Raw genomic sequence first — 22,565 nt, forward strand, 5'->3', positions numbered from 1 at the left:
ACATGTTCTCTATATGTATTACCATCAAAATTAGCAAGCACATAAAATAAAAATGGAAAAAATATAGAAAACTACAAAATTAGAAAAACAATGCACACTGACAATGATTACCAAGAAACTAAGGCAGTAAGTAGCAATTTACCAATGTTATTAGTAAACTAAAGTATGGAAGGTGATTTTATTTAACTGTAGTTAGAATTAATGCTCATGTTGATTGTTATGCCAATACAGGAATTTATTAATTTTTTAAATAGTATTTTTACTTTGAACAGTAAAGTTTGTTTAATAAATAGTTTTCACAAATCATTTACTTCTAATACAGGTTTTTCAATATTTTACTAATATAATACCTCTCAATCATTTCTCATGAATTGAGCTGAAAGGCTTAAAAGTAATAGGGAGATGAAATTCTCAAAATCAGTAGTCTGGGATTCACCACCTTTAAATGAAAAGTACTTCCTAATGAAGGTAACATAGGAATACAGAAGTGTTTATGTGGTGGCATATGTCCAAAGATTTTTCATTTTGAATAGGGAAGTTAAAGGCAGAAGGACCTGGGGTTTCTGTTACACATGAGATATGTGGGCCCAGAAAAGTCCTTTAATCTCAACACATTTCAGTTAACTCCCTATGCCTTCCAGAAGTGCAGTTACATTGTTAGAGGGACTTCTCATTCAAGAACCTGCCATTCCAAATGAAGTCACAGGTTCTATTCTTAATACTACATAACATATTCAACCATCCCTGACTAAAATAAATCAAAAAATATGCAACGGTAACTTAATGAAATTCTTTTCAATTCAATTTTGCAAAACACAGTAATAACTACAAAGCTGATCATAGCAATGGATTTGATGATGTAATTGCCAGTGCTACAGGCTAAGGATCTTATAAAAAAAAGAAACAAAAGGCTAATTTGTATAAAAATATTCACACCCAACTTTAACAGTGGAAAAACTAGGAAACAATCTTCATACCAGTACATAGGAAATAAAGAAACTGATTAAACAATGTAAGATGATAAAATGAGAATTATAAAGAAATATGGAAATACATATGAACAAATAAAAGAAAAAATGAACAATCTAAACTAAATAAAAACTAAAGGCTTTTTATGTCCATAGGAAAAAAGATATCAGGAGGGGTAATAGAATTGATAGTTATATTAAACTATTCTTTTAAAATATAATTAATTTTAACTATATGGTTTCACCAAGTTCTATTTGGGTATCTTTGTTGAGATACCTTTTTAATGATTAAAATTAATTTTAAAACACATTGGAATATTGCTCCAGTGCTGAAAACCCAATCTATTATTCTCAAGGAGTTTTATTTTAACTATTATATTGTAGTCAATGAAACTATAATAGACTTCTCTTACCTCAGCTACAGAGAGCACAAAGAATTTAGATGGATCCTGGGGATCAATGCCTTCTAATCTCATTCCAATTTGAAAACCATTTTCATGCTCAGGAAAGGACTGATCCTAGGGAATATTCAAAATACAGATAATTAAACCCTAGCTATTAAAATATTACTATTCCAATAAGTATTGTAAGTAAAGTAAGTAAAGATTTAGCATGTACATTAGCAAATGGGAATACTCTGTACAACTTATAAAATTCAGCAGTATGTATCTCTAAAAAGTAGTTTGTTGCTATTACTTAGCAAACATGAATGGCATGCTAGTTTTAAAGTACTTCACAACATTTCAAATGATAATCATTATATCTGAAATTCCCCAATCCTAAAGGAGTCCCTCAGCCTTTCTCTTGTAAAGGGCCACTTCTTATTTCCATGAAATATTAAAAAATGAGTTGGAATTGACAATTGGAAAAAGATCCAATCTATGTATGGTGGCAGCTTAGAGAAATGGGCGGCTATGTGGTGCAATGAATAGATTGCTGGGTCTGAAGTCCAGAAGACTCACTTTCTGGATTCAAATCTGGACCCAGACCTTTTCTAATGTGACACTGGACAAGTCACTAAACTCTGTTTGCCTAAATTTCCTCACTTGTAAAAAGATATACAGAAGGAAATGGCAAACCATTATCTTTGTCAAAAACAAAACAAAACAAAAGAGGTAATGAAGAGTCAGACACAACTGAAATGACTGAACAACAAATGCATCATGAACAAAACTTATGAGCATCATTTTGCTAAGCAAATATTATCAGATAGATTTTAAAAAAACATTTCTTTTGTACAAAGGGTAATACCATAAATAAATATATATATATATATATATATATATCCATATATACATTCATACAATCACATATATACATATATTATTTATATACTTTATAAGTGATTTTATTTATATTTATATATATATATATGTTATTTTTATTCCATTCTTTACTCTGCACCTTCCCTTTTCATCTCATTAAATAAATACCCTAATATTTCTTCTGTGATTTCCCACATAAACCACTGTCTATAGGACACCTCGAATTAAATGACTTTTAGGTATATCAAATAATAAATATTTCATATATATAATTCATTGTCTTCCTCCATAAACCAGGCCTAGTTGGCAAGTTCTTAATCATCTCTTCTTCTTCACACCCCTTCTCTCCTGAATCTAATTAGTTGTTAAATCATCCACAGTCTCCTTCCCATCTTCCTGCTTCTCTATACTCACATGGCAAACAAACTAATTCACATTTTCATCATTTCAGAACTGAACTACTACAATAATCTAACCGATTTCCCAAATTCAACATATCTTCTGCATAGTTTTCAAAAATAGTCATCCTAAATGACACTCCAACAAAGTCACTCCTTTGCTTAAGAATCTCAGTGACTTCCATTTTTACCTAGGATAAAAAGGAAACTCCCCAGCTATTTGGTCTGGCTCTAGCCAGATATTTCAGATATTTCAAATTTCTTCCAGCTATTTCAAATTTCTCTTCATGAATACAAAAAACATTCCAATCAAAATACCCTTCTTGTTGTCTCCCAAACTCAAAGTTTAATTTCCTCTCTGTGCCTTTGATTCAAATGTACTTGATCCTCAATCTCACATTCTATATTCATTAGTATTCCTTCAAAGCTCAATGGAGACATCCCCTCCAATGGGAAACATTTCTAGATAGCCCTAGTTATCATGCACATGGGTCTATGTGTAGATTCCATCCCTATAAGGAAACATAAACTTGATCAGGACAGGCACTTTGTTTTTTCTTTGTATCGTCAATGCTTTATACACAGTCAGAATGCATACTGAATTACATTTCTCTTTTTCACATCTAGATATGGGACCAAATGACACAAGATTCCACTACTGACAACAGGAATAAGAACTCTATGAAAATCTCTTATTGCAAAAAAAAGTTAGGAGATAACAAACAGGCAGATAATTAATCTGGGCTTAAAAGTCTTAAGAGTTTAAAAAGGAAGACATGTTTCTGGAAGAGAAAGATACCTTTAGAAGAGAAAACAGATGTTCAATCAAATTGATAAGCAAGAAGAAAATAGACAAGTTGCTGATAAAATTCTTAACTACCTTCTAACAACTAATCAAAGTCAATAAATAGAGAAGCAGGGGCTCTTTATCATTATTAATAATGACCAACCAATGGAACTGGCATTTTAAGAGATTTGGTGTTCTAAAAGCAGCAGCCTGGACAGTCTTGTTTATATAGTGGGTAAGATACTTCCAATGTGAACATTTAGTACCAAAAACAAAACATCAGTGAAATTCAGAACTGGGGGATGGAATGCTTCAAGTTCAACTACTTCATTTTATAGATGAGGAAACTCAGTTTCAGAGAAATAAAGCCACACATTTCACAAAAATAAAAGATCATACAACTAAAAGTTGTCATTTTTATAAATGTCCATTTGAACATTAAAACCAACTATAATGGACTGTTTCCTGAAATACTGATATCTAGCTGATATAGTGATCAACCACATATTTTATGAACAACCAAAAAAAATGTCCCGGTCTCCAAAAAAAGGCAGAACCTTGATCGCAATTTATTGTTTTATACAGTCACACAGCTAATATGTAACTAAGTCAAGACTTTAACCCAGGATCTACTTTCCACTGAGGTCAGCTCTTTAGCCACTCTACAATGAAAATGATGTGTAATCCTTTATCCTAACATATTCTGTATGAATATCACATTAGTCTTCAATATATTCTGGAAAAGAAATAAGCAATATTTATTTGTGATCATATTAAAAGATGAGGAAAATGAGATGCCCATTTTCCTCATGGAGAAGTCAAAAGCATAACTTCAAGTTACCTCATTTCCCATTTTAGCCTATTTCTCTAGGCACATAATTTCAAAAAAAAATCTAGGAAGAATCTAGTTTAAACACTGACCATCAATTTTTAATAATTAAAAATAAAATGATCAGTATATGAAGATTGGATAATGATTAAAAATCGCAAACAAAACATTTCATCCATTACTGTTGTTTTAATAGAAAGTACAGCTTAACATTTTAATCCCAACTGGAACATGAAATATTTGTGCAGAATCCTAGGAAATGACCCAAAAAAATATCCTGAACAGCTGCCCCATATGCCTGTATCATTTTAGATTTTTTACCAAGAAAAATGGTTCTTTAAAAGATGACAAAAAGAGCTAAAATGAAATGCTAAGACTGAATGATTTCTGAAGCATTTTTTATTTGTACAAGAATAAAATGCCATGTGTGTGTTTAACTCTCCCAGGCTTCTTCTCACATCTACTCTGTTTTCCAGCAGATTTTATTTAACAAGTTTTAGATGACTACCTCCTGTTCACTGCTTTGAAATTTCTCTGTAGTTTCTCCCCCTCCATCACCCTCAAATGAAAACAAGGGGGAAAATGTGTATTGATAACATTGAAATGAAATTTAAGCAGTTGTGGGGACTGACAGAAGATGCTTTTGTAGAAATGTCAGTCACAAAATAAAAAAGGGAAACATGACTTCCAGTGGAACAGACTCTTCCTTATTATCACATATGAATGATAGAGGCAAGACACTTGCAGAAATTCACAGCCAGAAGTTAAGATGATCAATGTTACTATTATCATCATATCAAAACTGCTTCCCAATTGAACATTTGGGAGCTTTATATAATACTGTAACCAACACAGTGTGTATGTATATAGATATATATAACACAGAAGTGTCTTTCCTCTTCAGGTTTCAAATGAAAATAAAACATACCATTTTCAAAATTTTGAAAGGTGAATGTCATCATTTTGGGAACTCTTTTCTAAATATTCTCCTTTAATACTTCATTCACACTTAGAGAGGGAGAAAATGAGCTTTTATTAAGCACCTGCTATAAGCTAGGCACTATATTAAGTGCCTATTTGGAGGGGCAGGGGGGGAAGTTATCATTTAAAAATATCTCATGCCTACGGCTGATAATGAGGTTCTCAGATTGAGTTTCTACTATATCCCATGGTGAATAAATATATATATATATTTTAGGTTTTTCGTAAGGCGATGGGGTTAAGTGGCTTGCCCAAGGCCACACAGCCAGTTAATTATTAAGTGTCTGAGGCTGGATTTCAACTCAGGTCCTCCTGACTCCAGGGCCAGTGATCTATTCACTGTTCCCCCTAGCCACCCCAATAAAAATATTTTTTCACTAAATCCTGGATCTTAATAAATTGCAATTATTGAGCACAATATCATTTACTAAACAAACCAAACACTATTATTAACCTCTAAAAGAGTTATATATATTATATACTTTGGGGAAATGATTCCATTCTTTTAAGCTACCAGGCCCCAACTAATAAATGTGTTCCTAATGAGCTAAAAAAAAAAAAAATCAATCAACAAATCAGTATCTATTCTATTACTTCAAAACCAGTGATATTTATATATGTATATATATATACATATATCATAAAATATACATTCTGTCTCTCTTTAATGAAGCTGTCCATTCCAAACATATCAATTTTCCTTCCAAAAGGATATGCTATTACTCTATCCCAGAAACACATTACAATTTTTCCAAATACTCAGACTGGACTAAAAAAAAATCAATTTTTAATTTCCTCATGACATAAATTGTTCTTGATTATGCTATTGATTTCTTAGATTAATAGGAATTATTTTTAATTTCAAGAGGAAAAAATTGAATTTTAGAGCAGAGGCTAACCTAGAGTTGAATATAAGGTCTATCTTGCAGTTCCTGTTTTATATGGTGTTTTCTTACTATTTTGGATGTCTTGAAATTCTAGTCAGTTTTCTTAAACGGCTTCTAAATATATATATATATGTTTCATGTGCAGAACACAAATATACAAGCAACACATCAATCAATCAGCACTTTCAAAGAGTTGACTACATAGTAGGCATTGTGGTATATAAGCACAAAAAGTGAGGCAATCTCTCTTCCTGGAAGCTTATATCCTACTGGACAGAAATATATCATTTTCACAAGTTATGACAAAATGAAAGCAAAGAAATGCTCTTTGTTGGAGCAGAAGGTGAGATTAACTTTGAAAGAGGTGAAGGGTTCCAAGAAATGAGGAGGAGGAGGGAATACATTCAGGAATGGTGTATATGGACAGTGAGGGAAGAGAGATGAAAAATAGAAATATGTCAATAGTGTAACAAGAGTACTGCATTATAGATAGGTCACTCTATATTTTTCAGGTTTCAATGAGGTAATAAACTCATTCTCCTCTTCATGCAGTTCTAAACAATTCTATTCTACCTCTAAAATATAAGAGAATTATGTTAACATGTTTGATTGCATAATTAAAATTCGGTCTCAAAAAACATGCCAGACATCTCAATAACTGACTTAGCTTAAATTCTCAGACATAAAACAAAATATACAACACATTTGTGAGTGAAATACAGAAAGGGGCAAATCCTAATGTGTCTAAGAAGTTCTCTATGAATAAAGTCAAAATGCTGCCTAGATAAGAAATTATATGTAAAAAATTCAAAATATTGCAGAGCATTTCCAATGCTCTTATCAAAGCTGTTCACAAAATCTTCAAGAACATAAAGTTCATGTTAAGAATCCTTACAGAATATTTTGTCTAAAACAAAATAAAACAAAACCTTGGGGTGAGCTTTTCCTGAGCAAAGAGTCAATGTCACTTTTAATAAAATCTTCACTTAAAGGACAGTAATGGATTTTGCCATTTCTTGACTGGGGCAGGGGAAAGGAAGACTACATCATTTTCTCTTGATCTCTCTTCTTAAACAGTTATAAACTTGGCATTTAACTTCGAGCTAGAAATTCAGATAAGCAACTGTTAGCATTTGTAGAAAACGAGAATACCATTACTTAAAACAAATAAGCAGCACTTACTTAATTCTCAAGTATTATTGCTTTGAATTTGCTGTATTATTCGATATCAATGACAATATCTGGAATTAGGCCTTTATCCTCTAATAGATTGATTCTGTGAAGGGAAATTGAGCTTAATGATGAGCTGTTAGGTTTTTAATTTTCTATTTTGTATCACTTAGCTACTCCCTCAAAAAATAGAAATATTTATAATAATAGAAAAGTAAAAGACAGCTCAAATGAAAGTTGCCTTTACATAACACAAGTAGCAAGCATTAGGTTAGCCTGACAAATAACAGCAGAAAATAAAGGTGGATCCTGGTTTTCAAAAGGGCTTTTTCCTATGACTGCATTCATAATAACCCTGCTTAACACTGAAATACACAGAACAGTGGTTAAAATTCTGCATGTATCAGAGTTTTTCAATATACTGGTTGGTGTTTTTCCTGAACATTTCTCCTATTTTTTATTGTTCATTTTTAAAGAGATAACTCAGTAACAAAGTAGAAAATGTTGGTAATGTAAATGCCAACAAAATAAATAAAATTTACTTAAAACATATTTGAAAGAATTATGTAATGGGTACAGAAATAAAAATGGAAAACATAGAACAACCACATTAAGGTGAGAGGATTGTATGCTCTATGCATGTATATCCATACAACCATATATATACACAAAGTAGAGACATAATTTGATTTTTAGTAGAGTCAAATACATAAAAATAAATGGAGTGTTTTATATCTTTTTAAAAGCTAATAGAAAGAGTAGAAGAGCTCATGTTTACTCACATGGTCCTTTAATTTACAACTCCAATCATATTATAGTATATGTATCTGTTTTATCTCTGCTGTAATCTATTCCCCTACTAAATTAAAGTCCCTCAAGTCTATAAGGAATTTCCTCAATTGGGAGAGGGGATATATTTCATCTAAATTTTCTATCTCTTCAAAGTTTAATACAATTTTCTTCACAAAGAGAAAATAAAAGTTGACTTAAAATATAGTAGAAATAATTATATTGAGCAGTTTAAAAAATCATGATATCTATACCATTTGATGCTGAGATCAATTGCTATGCCACAGTAATGGAAATATTTGATCACCTTTCTCTTTACTACATTTTTTTAACTTCAATGACACAAAATCTGATGAAAAATACTTAGATGAATACTATTAATCAAAACCATTTTGCAATAGGTAAATGTTCCATCACAACTCTCACTATTTGACAAATGCCTAACTTTGATATTTTATATTAATTAAATCTAGTGGTACTACCATGTTTCCTAAGATATACAGAACAAATTACTAGGCAAAATATAACTCACATATAAATAATATTTAGTGATCTATAAAACCTATTTCTGAAAAGACCCTTGGTAAGATAGGAGGAGAACTCACAGACACAGACACACACACACACACACACACACACACACACACACACACACACACACAGAGTAGGAACTTTAAACTTATTTAAAATTATTTAAATTGAGGAAAGGGAATGGTACCTTGAAGTCAGGGAGCTTTTTACAATGAAATCAAGAAAAGAGCATATATATATATACTTGGATTTTTCAGAAAGAAAAGGATCTAAAGAGGATTCACCTGGGATTTGATACAGACAAAACAGAAACACCACAGTAGTGGACTATAGATTTAAAACCAAACTCATTTGCCCATTTACTTTTTTATCCTCAATATATCTAGGAGTTTCTGAATTCCATTTGACAATGCTACAGTTCTGATTAGATGCTTAAAACTATTTATAACCAGACATTCCAAGTGCATTTGCCTATATAGAAAAAGCACAAAAAAAGAACTTCAATGTTGAATGAGGAAGAAGGGGTCATCTAATTTTGCATAAGGAATTTTACTCCTATAAGGTTGTATTTTTTTTTTTGCTAATATAGAATGGTTTTGAAACTTTTGATATTAAAAGGAAGTTGAAAAGGTAGTAATGATATGATTCCCACAAAATTTTTTTTAGTTAAGTTACAAACTACATACAAAGACATGCACCAAGCACCTATGTATTGATTGTGTCCTTGACAGTGTGGTGGATATAAAAGCAGTGAGCATGTTCACAGTCACTAGGGAAGACGTAATCTAATTAGGAAGCAAGACAGCACACAAGTGAAACAATAAGAAAATCATTTGAGGGAAAATTAGTACTATGAGAATTCAAAAGAAAGGAAAGATTGTTAAAAGCTAAGGTCAAGAGTCGCAAAAAACCCTGAGAGCTCCAAGTCATTTTCAGTTGCATAAGTCCTTAACTATAATAATTAAGATATATGAATTTAAAGCACCAAAGATGAAAATTTTTTTCACTTTATTTTAAAATAATTCTTTATCTGAGCAAATGAACTAATTTTTGAGAAAAAGCTATGCTTTTGTACAAAGTAAAAAGTATCCTCTACTTCACAGAGTTGTTTTGAGGGAAACATTTTGGTAAACTGTAATATACTATAAAAATGAAAATTGTTATCATTACATAGAGCATCAAATAAATCAGGATTTTTAAGTATCTCTCATGTGCCAGGTGAGAGGCAGGGTGGTGTAGCTGGTAGAGAGCTGATCCTGGAACCTGAGTTCAAGTCCTACCTGAAACATTTTCTGTGACCCTAGGGAAGTGCCTTATAATAAAGAAGGGCAAGTTCATTCTTATGGTCTGGGGATATGCACGTGGGTGTATATGCAGTTATAACTGTGCATTATGAATTCTCAATCTCTTTCTATGGGTGTCTCCTCTGAGTGTATCTATATCACATCTTCTTCTATATGTATACAATATATGAGTACATGCATATAAACGTGCATACATTATACTGTGTATAGGTGGTACAGTGGCTAGATCAGTTGGCCCTTGAATCAAGAGGAACTAATCTGAAATCCAACCTCAGACACTTGCCACTTGCCTCCAGTTGTGTGACCATAGGCAAGTCACTTAACTCTGCCTCACCTCGGGAGCCATTTCCATTTATCCTGATTCAGATCTAGCCACTGAACTGTGATGGCTCTAAAGGAGAAAATAAGGTTGGGTACTTAGCACAGCACCCTCACTCAAATCCCATTCATGTGCTTGTCATGGCCTCCCATCCCTGATGTCATGGTCTTCTTCAAGACTGAACAAAGGGGGTGGGGCAGCTAGGTGGTGTAGTAGATAAAGCACTGACCCTGGAGTCAGGAATACCTGGGTTCAAATCTCAGACACTTAGTAATTACCTAGCTGTGTGGCCTTGGGCAAGCCACTTAACCCCATTTGACTTGCAAAAACCTTAAAAAAAAAAAAAGAATGAACAAAGGGATCAACTAAGTGGTGAGGTGAATAGAGCTTAGCCCTCAGGTTCAAATCTGGCTTCAGGGTGACTAGGTGGAGCAGTGGATAGAGCACTGGCCTTGGAGTCAGGAGTATCTGAGTTCAAATCTGGCCTCAAACACTTAATAATTACCTAGCCCTGTGGCCTTGGGCAAGCCACTTAACCCCATTTCCTTGAAAAATCTAAAAAAACAAAAATAACAAAACAAAAACAAAACAAAAACAAAATAAATCTGGCTTCAGACACTTAATATTTACTTACCTGTGTAACCTTGGGCAAGTCACTTAACCCCATTGCCTTGGGGGGGGGGGGGGGGGGGGGGGGAGAGAGAATGAAGGACAAAAGAGGTACCAGGACTCCTAACAGAAGAAGAGGAATAGGTATAGAAAGTAGGAGGGTGGGTGTTTGAAGGTGAAGAGATCCTAGGAGCTAAGAAAAATCAAATTGTGATTGATCCATAAGGAAATAGAAAGATTCACGATGAATATAACAGACTACAACATATTACCAGCAATGACTTGTATGCAAAAACAATTAAATTTTTTTGAAATTAAAATTTGTTTTACATGTAACTGGAGAAAAAATAGAATAAAATATAAGAATGAAGGATAAATATCATAAATATATACATATACAATGTGATAAATAACAGAGACCCCTTAGAGAAAAGGAGAAGAGGAAAAGAAAAAAGAGAGAAGGGAAAGAGATGGGGGGAGAGAGACAGAGGTTCCTCAAAGAGAGTTATTGGTATCAGTCACAATTACAATTTCTAACTGAGCCATAAATTCTATCTTCCTACCAAAATGATCTACTGGCTGTTCTTTCTCTGAGACATTCCACCTCCCACTTCTGTTGCTTTCTACAGGCTGTCATCAATGTCTATGATTCTCTTCCTACTCAATTCAATCTTACCAATCTTTACCTTTCTTGAAAATAGTTTTGCCATGATCTAGAAATGGTCTTTCCCATAAAAATGTTCCTTCTCTTCCCTCCCATACAAAAATTACTTGGTATTAACTCCAAATTAATGGTGTATATGTTTATCTGTAGGCATGTTGTTGAGCCCCCAAAAGAATCTCATGATTTGATCCCTGAGGGCTGAGAATGTTCTATCCTGTTTTTGTTTTGTTTTTCTCCAATACTTAGAAAAATATTAAATATGAGTGTGTGTATGGGTGTATTCTATATGTTTACATATGTAAACATGCATACATTTTACTGGGTATAGGTGGCACAGTGACTAGATCACTGGCCCTTGAATCAGGAGGAGCTCATTTGAAACCCAACCTCAGACACTTGCAAGTGGTGCAGACACTCAATAAATACCTCTTGCCTTAAGTTGCAAGTAAATTTATTAATAATATTCTACACTGGAATTTAGTAGATATGTTTTATTACTGCTATTTCTTACAGTTTACTTTTAATTACTAAACCTCTGTATTAGTATTCCTCCTAAAGCCTGTTTTCTATAGTCGGTGGTGTTTGCTTGAAAGATGTATTTGAACAATCTTCTCCCTCTCTATCCAATGAAAGTTTAAATTTATTTTGATAAGACCTACAGGTCTCCAGGAAAATCTATTTCCTAGTGTTATCTATTTGCAGTTCCTGCCTGACCATTCTTATGACATAAATCTTGAGAGAGAAATTCAAATCCATTTTCAATCACGATCATATTAACCATCTATTTACTTTGCAAATTAACCTATCTTCTGAAGAGGCCATTTTGAATAAGCAGCTATAATGAAGACACTGTCTTAAGTTCTTTTATTATTTTTTTGCCCAGAACTTTATTATACTTTATGGAAAACTAAGTTTTCAAAAAGAATTGGGGGGGAAACAACATATGAGGGCCCAGACAGGGGAAACTACAAGCATTTAAAACAAACCAAAAGACAGTTTTTCTAAGCATTTGATTATGTAAAGGTAAAAGGGATACAGTACACTAAGAATTCTCCATTTTTGTGAAGATTACAGTTCATTAGTGTTAAAGAAGGAATGGGAGTATAGGCATCAAGTGAGAAGGGATGTCTGAAAAACATGAAACTCAAAGAATTTCAGAATTGAGATGGATGACAGCAGCTTTCTAACCTAACTCATTCAAAAAAGATTCTAAACAGAACAGATCTAATTCCTCTCCCACATCAGAAAACAGTAGTTGATACATAGTAGGTACTTATTACATATTTGTTCAAAGTGAATTAAAATATCTGAAGGGAGATATCCTCAACCCACTCTTGAGTCTTTTTTCTCTCTAAAATAGATATGTCCAGATAATTTGAAATTATATAGCACTCAGGAACCCTTTATCATGCTGGATACCTTCTCTTTATGGTTTGTCCATAGCAGTATCTTACTTTAATGGTGCCATAAAGACATTTTCTCAAGTAGCATTATATAGGGGGAGGTTAGGTGGCGTAGTGGAGAAAGCACTGGCCTTGGAGTCAGGAGTACCTGGGTTCAAATCAGGTCTCAGACACTTAATAATTACCTAGCTGTGTGGCCTTGGGCAAGCCACTTAACCCCATTTGCCTTGCAAAAAGCTAAAAAAACAAAAAAACTCAAGTAGCATTATATGTAGTCAATAGTAGTTTACTTAATCTACTCTTGAGTCAAATAATAGATAAGAAAAATCATGTTATAATGGCTGAATCAAGTGGTATTTAATGGTATTCTACAGCATATAAATTAAGAGAAATTAAGATAACATGTTTAGGGAAATTGGTTCTATGCAAGAATAGGAAGTATTAGGGAATCAAAGATTTCTAGACTGAAAATAGTGAGATTAAAATAACTATCAATAGGTACCAGTGAAGGAGAAAAAGAGTAAGAGGGCAGAAGAGGTGATAATGGACAAAAAAAAAGGATGGATTAAGGTCTACAATGTACCAGGCACTAAATAGATATTTAAAAAAGTTATACTGAAAAAAGAGATTCATGGGTTATATGATAACATCTAAGATATGATCATATTTATGAGGTAGTCTTCAGAAAAGACTTAATGATTCATCTTTCACATATCCAAGAGAGTTCTGTTTAGTCTCTTCCATTCCAAATACTATACCAAAAATATCTTCTACTAAAATCACTGTGAAGATTAAACTGGAACAAACATGCTGTGCTCAAGAAGCATCTGAAATGATGATAAGATTGAGAATTTCTCATATCCAAAAATATTTCCAAAGGCACATCTGAAAAAATGCTTTAAAAAAAGCTTTAGGTAGAAATTTAAGAACTTCTAAACAATAATGATGATGATGATGATGATGATGATAATAGATGGCTAACATTTATATATTATTTACTCTGTATTGGCACTTATTAATTACCATCTCTCATTTGATCCTCAATCAAACTTGGGAGATGGACACACTTAAAATCTCCATTTTATTGATGAGACAGAGTTTAAGGGACTTGCCCAGAGTCATACAGCTAGTCAGTGTCTGAGGTCTAATTTGAACTCAGGTTACTTCTGACTTCAGGGCCTACACTCCTATCTGCTGCACTACTCCCAGTTTACATTATAAATGTTCCAAAGGGAGTGACCAAAGAAGTAGAGGGCAGGCCTATGATTTCAGTAAATAGGACAATTCTTGATTCAGAATCTTGTTATCAACAGTCATCAGTACTTTGAGATAGATGGATAGATCAAAAGAGAGAGATACAGCTATATCTATCTATCTATCTATCTATCTATCTATCTATCTATCTATATATGATGTGTACAGTATATCAGCTACAAAGAAATGATACTCATTTCCAATGACTCTTGCACTATAAAGGATGCTCAGAAATGCATTCTAGGTTTAAGGAGTTTACAATTTCACTGGCAAACAAAATGAACATATAGAATGCCATAAGATAAGTGAGAGGTAGCCAGGTGGCATATTGAATAGAGTGCCGTGTGACCCTAGGAAAGTCACTTTACTCTGTTTGCCTCCATTTCCTCATCTAGAAAATGAGCTGGAGAAGGAAATGGCAAACCATTCCAGCAACTTTGCAAGAAATCCCCAAATGAGGTCACAATAAGTCAGACACAACTTAAACAACTGAATAGCAAAAAAAAAAATAATAAGTAAGATATTATATAATAAATATACTCATTCACTTGCTCAGTTGTGGGTGACTCTTTGGGACCTTGTAGGAGGTTTTCTTGGCAAGACACTGGGGTGGTTTGCCATTTCCTCTCACCAGTGGATCAGACAAACAGAGGTTAGGTGACTTAGCTAGAGTTGGCTAGCTAGTAAATGTCGGGGTTCAGATCTGACCTTGGGTATTCCTGACTACAAACTAAGCATTCTATCGACTAGCTTAATAAGTATTAGCATCTGCTGTATCTAGTGAGTCACTCTACTGAATTTACTTTTCAGCCCTAAGTTTTAGGCTCACAAAACCCTAGGCAGCCACCAATAAAATCTTATCACAAATCAAGATGACTCATAGAAGATTTCTTGTCCCAGTTCAAAATGCCCTTATCTCTGACACTTTACACTCACTTTTGTTCTTCAGTCTTCCTGGCTTTCAGTCATTACCCCATTTCACCAGATGGTTTCTGTCTTTTGCATATCTGATCCACTCATACTCCATCATACCCTCAGGATCTAATGAAGCTCTGATCCCAGAGTTGCTAATATTACTTAAGAGAACATACAGTGCAAAAAGAAGCTGATGTGAATAAAGAAAATCTGAAGGACTAGATTAAGAAATATCTCTGACTTCTGGCCAAGATGGTAGAGAGAAGACAGGCCCTGTGCTAAGGTCTCCTGGACTTCCCTCATATATAATATGAAACAAAACTCTTAATAGAAATTCCGTTAACAAAACCAAGAAAGAGAATCTAGGAGAACATCTACCAACAAGATCTGTCTCTAGTGATTGTGGATGAGCTAGGGGCAGAGAACAGAGAAGCCAGCGGAGGCAGGGTGAGATTGGAACTAACCTAAGATCAGCCATGAAGGCTTTCACTGTGGGATTGGGGGACTAAGGCCCCAGAGTTTTTGGCCCAGGGAGTACAGGTCAGGAAGGGTCCCAGGAACGGTGGAGGGCAAGTTCCAGCACAGAGAATTGCAGAGTGGGGCTGGACATCAATCTGCTAGGCTCAGCTGGTCTGGAGGACTATGGACTCCATATGAACATTTTAGTTGAATCCTGTTCCCAGAATAAACACAGTAACAGCCTCCCCACCCCCACCTGACGCCCAGGTTCAGGCTTGGGCAGCAAAGCTCCCTAGAGAGAATAACTAACTTTCCCCAGGGCTGAGCCCACATTGTTCAAGGATAAAAGTATCCAGCAACACAACCTACACCCTCAAAGCCTAGGGAGAAGGTCTCAATTCAAGTTACAGACACTCCAGATAAAGCAACCAGCACCCACTACTGGCCAGCCCATTTGAAGTTACTAAACCCATGAGCAAAGCCTCTACTGATCTCAACACCAAATCTCTGTGAACCAGCCCTTTCCCCAACACAAGATCTTAGGAAAATGAAAAAAGACAAGTGGAAGGGGGGGTTGTCCACAGAAAAATTCCTAGAAGGTAAAGACTCTTAACTCAGAGAGATCTAGAACTTCTGAGGACAATATGATTTGGTCTCAGCACAGAAAGAGTTCCTTTTAGAAATCAGGAAGGAGTTTAAAAATCAATTGGAAAATTTGGGAAAAGAAACCTGGGAGAAAATTAATACCTCACAACAAGAAAACAAATCCTTGGAAAATACAATTAGATGAATGAAAAAAGGAAATAATTCTCTAAAAACCACAACTGAACAACTGTAAAAACTCCTTCAAAAATTGAGTTGACCGACTGGAAAATGAATTGCAAAAAGTACATGAGGAAAATTCTCCTCTAAAAAAAGAATGGGGTCAATGGAAACTAATGACTTCATGAGACAAACAAGAATCTATTAAACAAAAACAAAAAATCGAAAAAGTAGAAGAAAATGTAAAATACCTCATTAGCAAAAATACTGACCTTGAGAACAGAACCAGGAGAGACAATTTAAGAATCATTGGGCTTCTTGAAAATATTGAAGAGAGGGAAAAAAAGCCTGGACTTAATATTACAGGATTTAGTGATGGAAAACTGTACTGATATAATGGAACCAGGGGACAAAATAGTTACTGAAAGAATACATCAATCCCCTCCAGAAAGAGATTCCCAAAATGAAAACAAGAAGGAATATTGTGGCCAAATTCCAAAACTATCAGATAAAAGAGAAAATCCTGAAAACACTCAGAACGAAACAATTTATATACCATGGAACAAAAGTAAGGATTATGCAGGACCTGGATACATCAACATTAAGGGATCAGAGGGCCTGGAATGAGATATTCCAAAGGGCAAGGGAGCTTACAATGCAGATAAGAATTCACTATCCTACAAAACTAAGCATTTTCTTCCAGGAGAAAAGATGGACATTTAATGAAGTAAGAGATTTCCAGCTTTTCCTGATGAAAAGACCAGAGCTAAATAGAAAATATGGACTTCAAACAGGAGACTCAAGAGACACACTAAAAGATTTTTAAAAAAGGGGGTTAAGGAAAAAAACTGCTATTCAATAAGATGAAACTGGCTATATCCCCACCTGGGAGAAAGACTCTCCTAACTCTACAGTAGAGAATATATTTAGCAAGAAATAATGGACACCCATGACTTAACCATGACTCTGATAGAATTATTTAAAAATAATATCTCCTTAAAAGGAGGGACAGTTAAGAGACGGAAGGATGGAGGAAACTGAATGGGGTAAATCACATTACATAAAGAGGTACAAAGGACCTATTGCAATAGAAGGGAAGAAGGGAGGAGGTGAGAACTGCCTGAATATGATTCTCATAAGATTTGGCTTTAAGTCAACATACACATACTCAGTTAAGAAACTTATCTTACCTATCAAGTATTAAAAGGGGAAAGGGGAAAGGGAGAGGAAAAGAAGAACTAAGAGAAGGAAGGGAAGGAAGAAGGGGAAAAGGGAAAGGGGAAAGAAAGGGTAGCGGGGTGGATATAATAAGGAAAACACACTGAAGGTAGTGGTATTCAGAAACAAAATACTGGGGAATATGGAAAAGTGAAAATAGGGGAAAAATACAAACAGAGGGAAGATAGGATCGAAAGCAATAAAGAGTTAGTAATTATAACTTTGACTCTGAATGGGATAAACTCTACAATAAAATGAAAGCAAATAGGGTGAATTAAAAAAAGAATCCTACAATATAATGATTACAAGAATCTCATTTGAAGCAGAGAGATGCATATAAAGGTAAAAACATGAAGCAAAATATATTTTGCTTCAGTTGAAGTGAAAAAAGCAGGGGTAACAATCCTTATCTCAGGCAAAGCAGCTGTAAAAATAAGATCTCATTAAAAAAGATAAGGAAGGAAATTATATAATCCTAAAAGGCATCATAGACAATGAAGCAATTTCAATACTAAATATGTATGCACCCAATATTATAGTATCCAAATTATTAGAGGAGAACTTAAAGAAGTTACAGGAAGACACAGACAACAAAATTCTACTCAACCTCCCATTCTCAGATTTAAATATATCTAATCATAAAGTAAACAAGAAGCAAGTTAAGGAGGTAAATAGATTATTAGAAAATCTAGGCATGACAGACCTTTGGGGAAAATTGAATGGGGATAGAAAGGAATATACCTTTCTTTCTACAGTACACAAAAACTAACCATGTACTAGGGAATAAAAACCTAAAAATTGAATGCAGAAAGGCAGAAATACATTTCTATATATGACTAGCAAGATGCAGCAGAAAGAGCTAGAAAGAGAAATCCCATTCAAAGTAACTTCATGAATACATGTTTCACATATCATAATGCTATAAAAATCACATGCAATAATGGGGCAGGGAGAGACAGACTTAAAACTAATTGGAAACTAAATAGCCTATTTTAAAGGATGAATGGATCAAACAAATTATAGAAAGAATTAATGATTTTATTCTAGATAATCACAATAATGAAACAACATACCAAAACTTCCGGGATACAGTTAAGGTAGTTATCAGGGGATATATTATATCTTTAAATGCTTACACGAATAAATTATAGAAAGAGGAAATCAATGAACTAAACATGCAATTAAAAAAATTAGAGAAAGAATGGATTAAAAACCCCCAATTAAATACCAAATTAGAAATTCTAAAAATTAAAGGAGAAATTAATAAAATCAAAAGTAAGAAAACTATTGAACTAATAAATAAAACCAAGGGTTAGTTTTATGAAAAAACCCAATAAAATTGATAAACTTCAGGCTAATTTGATTTAAAAAAAGAAAGGCGATTGGCTAGGTGGTGCAGTGGATAAAGCACTGGCCCTGGAGTCAGGAGTACCTGGGTTCAAATCCAGTCTCAGACACTTAATAATTACCTAGCTGTGTGGCCTTGGGCAAGCCACTTAACCCCATTTGCCTTACCAAAAAAAATAAAAATAAAAAGGCAACCAAATTGCTAGTATCATGAATGACAAAGGTGAACTCACCAACAATGAAAAGGAAATTAAAGTAATAATTCAGGATTTATTTTGCCCAATTACACCAATAAATTTGGCAATCTAAGTGAAATCGATGAATATTTACAAAAATATTAAGTTGCACAGGTTAAATGAAGAGGAAATTAAATACATAAATAGTCCTATCTCAGAAAAAGCAATTCAACAAGCCATTATTGAGCTCCCTAAGAAAAAAATCTCCAGGACCAGATGGATTCTAAAGTGAATTCTATCAAACATTTAAGGAACAATTGATTCCAATTCTATATAAACTCTCTGGAAAAAGGTGAAGACGGAACTCTGCCTAATTTTTCTATACTGATACTTTAACCAAGAAGAGTCAAAACAGAAAGAAAATTATAGACCTATCACCTTGATGAATATAGATGCAAAAATCTTAAATAAAATCTTCGCAAAATGATTACAGTAAGTTATCATTACGATAATACACTATGACCAAGTAGGATTTATCCCAGGAATGCAGGTTGGTTCAATGTTAGGAAAATTGTTAGTATAATTAATTATATCAATAACATACCTATCAGAAATCATGATTATATCAATAGATGCTGAAAAAGTTTTTGGCAAAATACAGCACCCATTCCTAATAAAGACACTAAAGAATGTAAGAATAAATGGATTGTTCCTTAGAATAATAAGCAGTACCTATCTGAAACCATCAACAAGCATTATATGCAATGGGGGATAAGCTAGAGGCAATCCCATTAAGATCAGGGTGCATGCCTATTATCACCACTACTATTCAATATTGTATTAGAAATGTTAGCTTTCTTGTTGCAAGGTATTGTCTCTCCCAAATTTTTAAGCTCCTTCCTTATTTCTTCAAGGAAGTCTTTCTGTGCTGAAGACCAGATTGTATTCTCCTCAGAGGTTCCAGGTCTCTCTGAGTTAGGGTCTTTCCCTTCCAAGAATTTTTCTATGGATCTACCTTTCCACTGACCCTTCTTCATTTTGCTAAAACCTGAGCTGGGGCAGGGCTGGTTCACAGGGACTTGGGATCACTAAAGGCTTTACTCACTGAGTGCAGTTTCTCTGGCTGGCCAGTAGGAGGTGTAGGTTGCTTTCTGTGGAGTGTCTGTGACCTTTATTGAGGCCTTCTCCCTTTGCTTGAAGGGAGGAGTTGGAGCTTTGAATTCTTTTGCCTTCAGTCAATGGTGGGCTTTGCCCTGGCCTGAGGTCATTCCTCAACTGGGCTGGTTCTTCTGCTCACACACCTGGGACTGAGGCAGAAGTAGATTGCATTTGTTTGTTAGGGAAGAAGTCTGAGTTGTAATGCAACTCAGACCAGAGGAGCCCAGGGATGGTGTCAGAAGCTTTCCTGCTCCAGAACTCTCCCCCAGCCCTGTCTGCAAGCTCCAGGAGGACAGCCCCAACACCAACGCCTCTGCTCCCTAGTTGACTCAAGCCCCTGCCATCTACCCTAACTCAGAGAGACCTGGAACCTCTGAGGAGAATACAATCTGGTCTTCAGCACAGAAAGACTTCCTTGAAGAAATAAGGAAGGAGCTTAAAAATTTGGGAGAGACAATACCTTGCAACAAGAAAACAAAACCTTAGAAAGTACAATTGGACAAATACAAAAGGAGAATAAATCTCTCAGATCATCAGTTGGACAATTACAAAATGAGAATAAATCTCTCACAGTATCAATTGGACCAATACAAAATGAGAATAAATCTCTCAGATCCTCAATTGAACAAATACAAAATGAGAATAATTCTCTCAGATCTTCAAATGGGCAAATGCAAAAAGAAATTAATTCTCTCAAAACATCAATTGGTCAAATGGAAAGCTCTTTCAAAAGTAGAATTGAGCAATTGGAAAAGGAGTTGCAAAAGGTTAATGAAGAAAACTCCTCCAAAAAAAAGAATGGCGTCTACAGAAACTAATGACTCCACAAGACAGCAAGAGTCAGCTAAACAAAATCAAAAAAATAGAAAAAAATAGAAGCAAATGTAAAATACCTCATCAAAAAAACCACTGACCTCGAGAATAGATTGGGGAGGGGCAACCTGAAAATTATAGGACTTCCTGAAAACATTGAAGAAAGAAACTAGGAGGGAGGAAGGATGAGAATTCAGGGAAGCATGGAAGGATATGCATGAACTGATGCTGAGCAAGATGAGCAGAACCAGAAAAACACTGTACACCCTAACAGCAATATGGGGCTAAAGATAAATCTTAATGTACTTGCTCATTCCTACAGGGCAACAATCAGGCACAATTCTGGGATATCTGACATGGACATTCACTTTTGTAATTTTGCTATCTCTTATATTTCTTTTCCCTTAAGAATATGATTTTTCTCTTTCAACACATTCAACATGGATCATTGTATACCATGGAAACAATGTAAAGACTAACAGTATGCCTTCTGTGTGGAGGGAGGGAAGGGAAGCAAGATTAGAGGGGAAAAAATGGTAAAATGAACTAATTAAGATTAATAAATTAATTAAATTAAATCAATAATAATAATTAATTAATAATAATAATTTAAAAGGAAAGAAATATCTCCACCTTCCATCTCTCCTGTAAGTTTTTGCAAAGGTAGTCAATTAATACTTATAGAGCTAGACCATCAAGAAAGTCTTTGAAGAGAACAATAAAAAGATGGTAGCTAGGATCAGGAACCAGCAAGCTTCAAGATAAAGAATTAGAATCATAGATTTTCAGCTGAGAGAGACCTCTGAAGTACCTGTTCCAATACTCTCATTTTACGGATGAGGAAATTGAATAAAGCCCAGAGAGGTAACTTATCCAAACTCACATAGGTAATAATGGCAGAGCCAAGATTTGAACTAGAGCCCCTAATACCAGATCTAGCACCATGAAGGGTTTATATGACAGCAGTGAAAAAAAAAATATGATGCCATAGGAAAGGCATTGCACCTAATATCACTTTTTATGCAAGAAGTAACTAAAAGCCTAGGAGGAGACTGAGGGTGAAGAGATACACAAGAAAAAATGTAACCATTCAATGGATAATTCAAGCAATTTATTCTCACAGGACAGTTCCTAATTGATCATGATTACAACTTTATGACCCATCTTAAGACTGTCTTAAAAGTAGTAAGAGATCGTCTAAAAAAGTAAACATTGAAGAAAAGGACTGAGAAAGATTGAGAAAGAGATAACATGTTACAATGGAAATAATTCTGGAATTAGAGTCAGAAAATCTGGCCTGAATCTTGTCTATTTTTTGTCCTTGGGCAAGGAACCTAATTTCTTTGGGTCTCAATGACCTCACCTGTCAAGTGACAAGGATTGGAGTATTAGATCTCTAAGTTTCCATCCAAATTTAAATCCCTAATAATAATGAAGAATTAGAATGTTGGCTGAGTATTTAGAAACAGAAGGGAGAAATTATGGGGTGGCTAGAGCACTGGCCCTGGAGTCAGGAGGACTAGAAGGGAGAAATTATAGAGGCAGAATTGGCAAGTCTT

General features: G+C 34.4%; 1 protein-coding gene across 8 annotated transcripts in view; it reads right to left on the minus strand.

Annotated features, from left to right (window-relative positions):
• Positions 1-22,565, minus strand: part of L3MBTL4 (L3MBTL histone methyl-lysine binding protein 4) — a 546,540-nt gene that overhangs the window by 316,542 nt on the left and 207,433 nt on the right. For all 8 annotated transcript variants that reach the window (XM_074202633.1, XM_074202631.1, XM_074202627.1 and 5 more), the window contains one exon: positions 1,382-1,486. In XM_074202633.1, the coding sequence (XP_074058734.1) occupies positions 1,382-1,486 (105 nt within the window). The remainder of the gene's footprint in view (positions 1-1,381; positions 1,487-22,565) is intronic.

This window comes from Macrotis lagotis, chromosome X, assembly GCF_037893015.1.
Source record: "Macrotis lagotis isolate mMagLag1 chromosome X, bilby.v1.9.chrom.fasta, whole genome shotgun sequence".
NCBI lineage: Eukaryota > Metazoa > Chordata > Mammalia > Peramelemorphia > Peramelidae > Macrotis > Macrotis lagotis.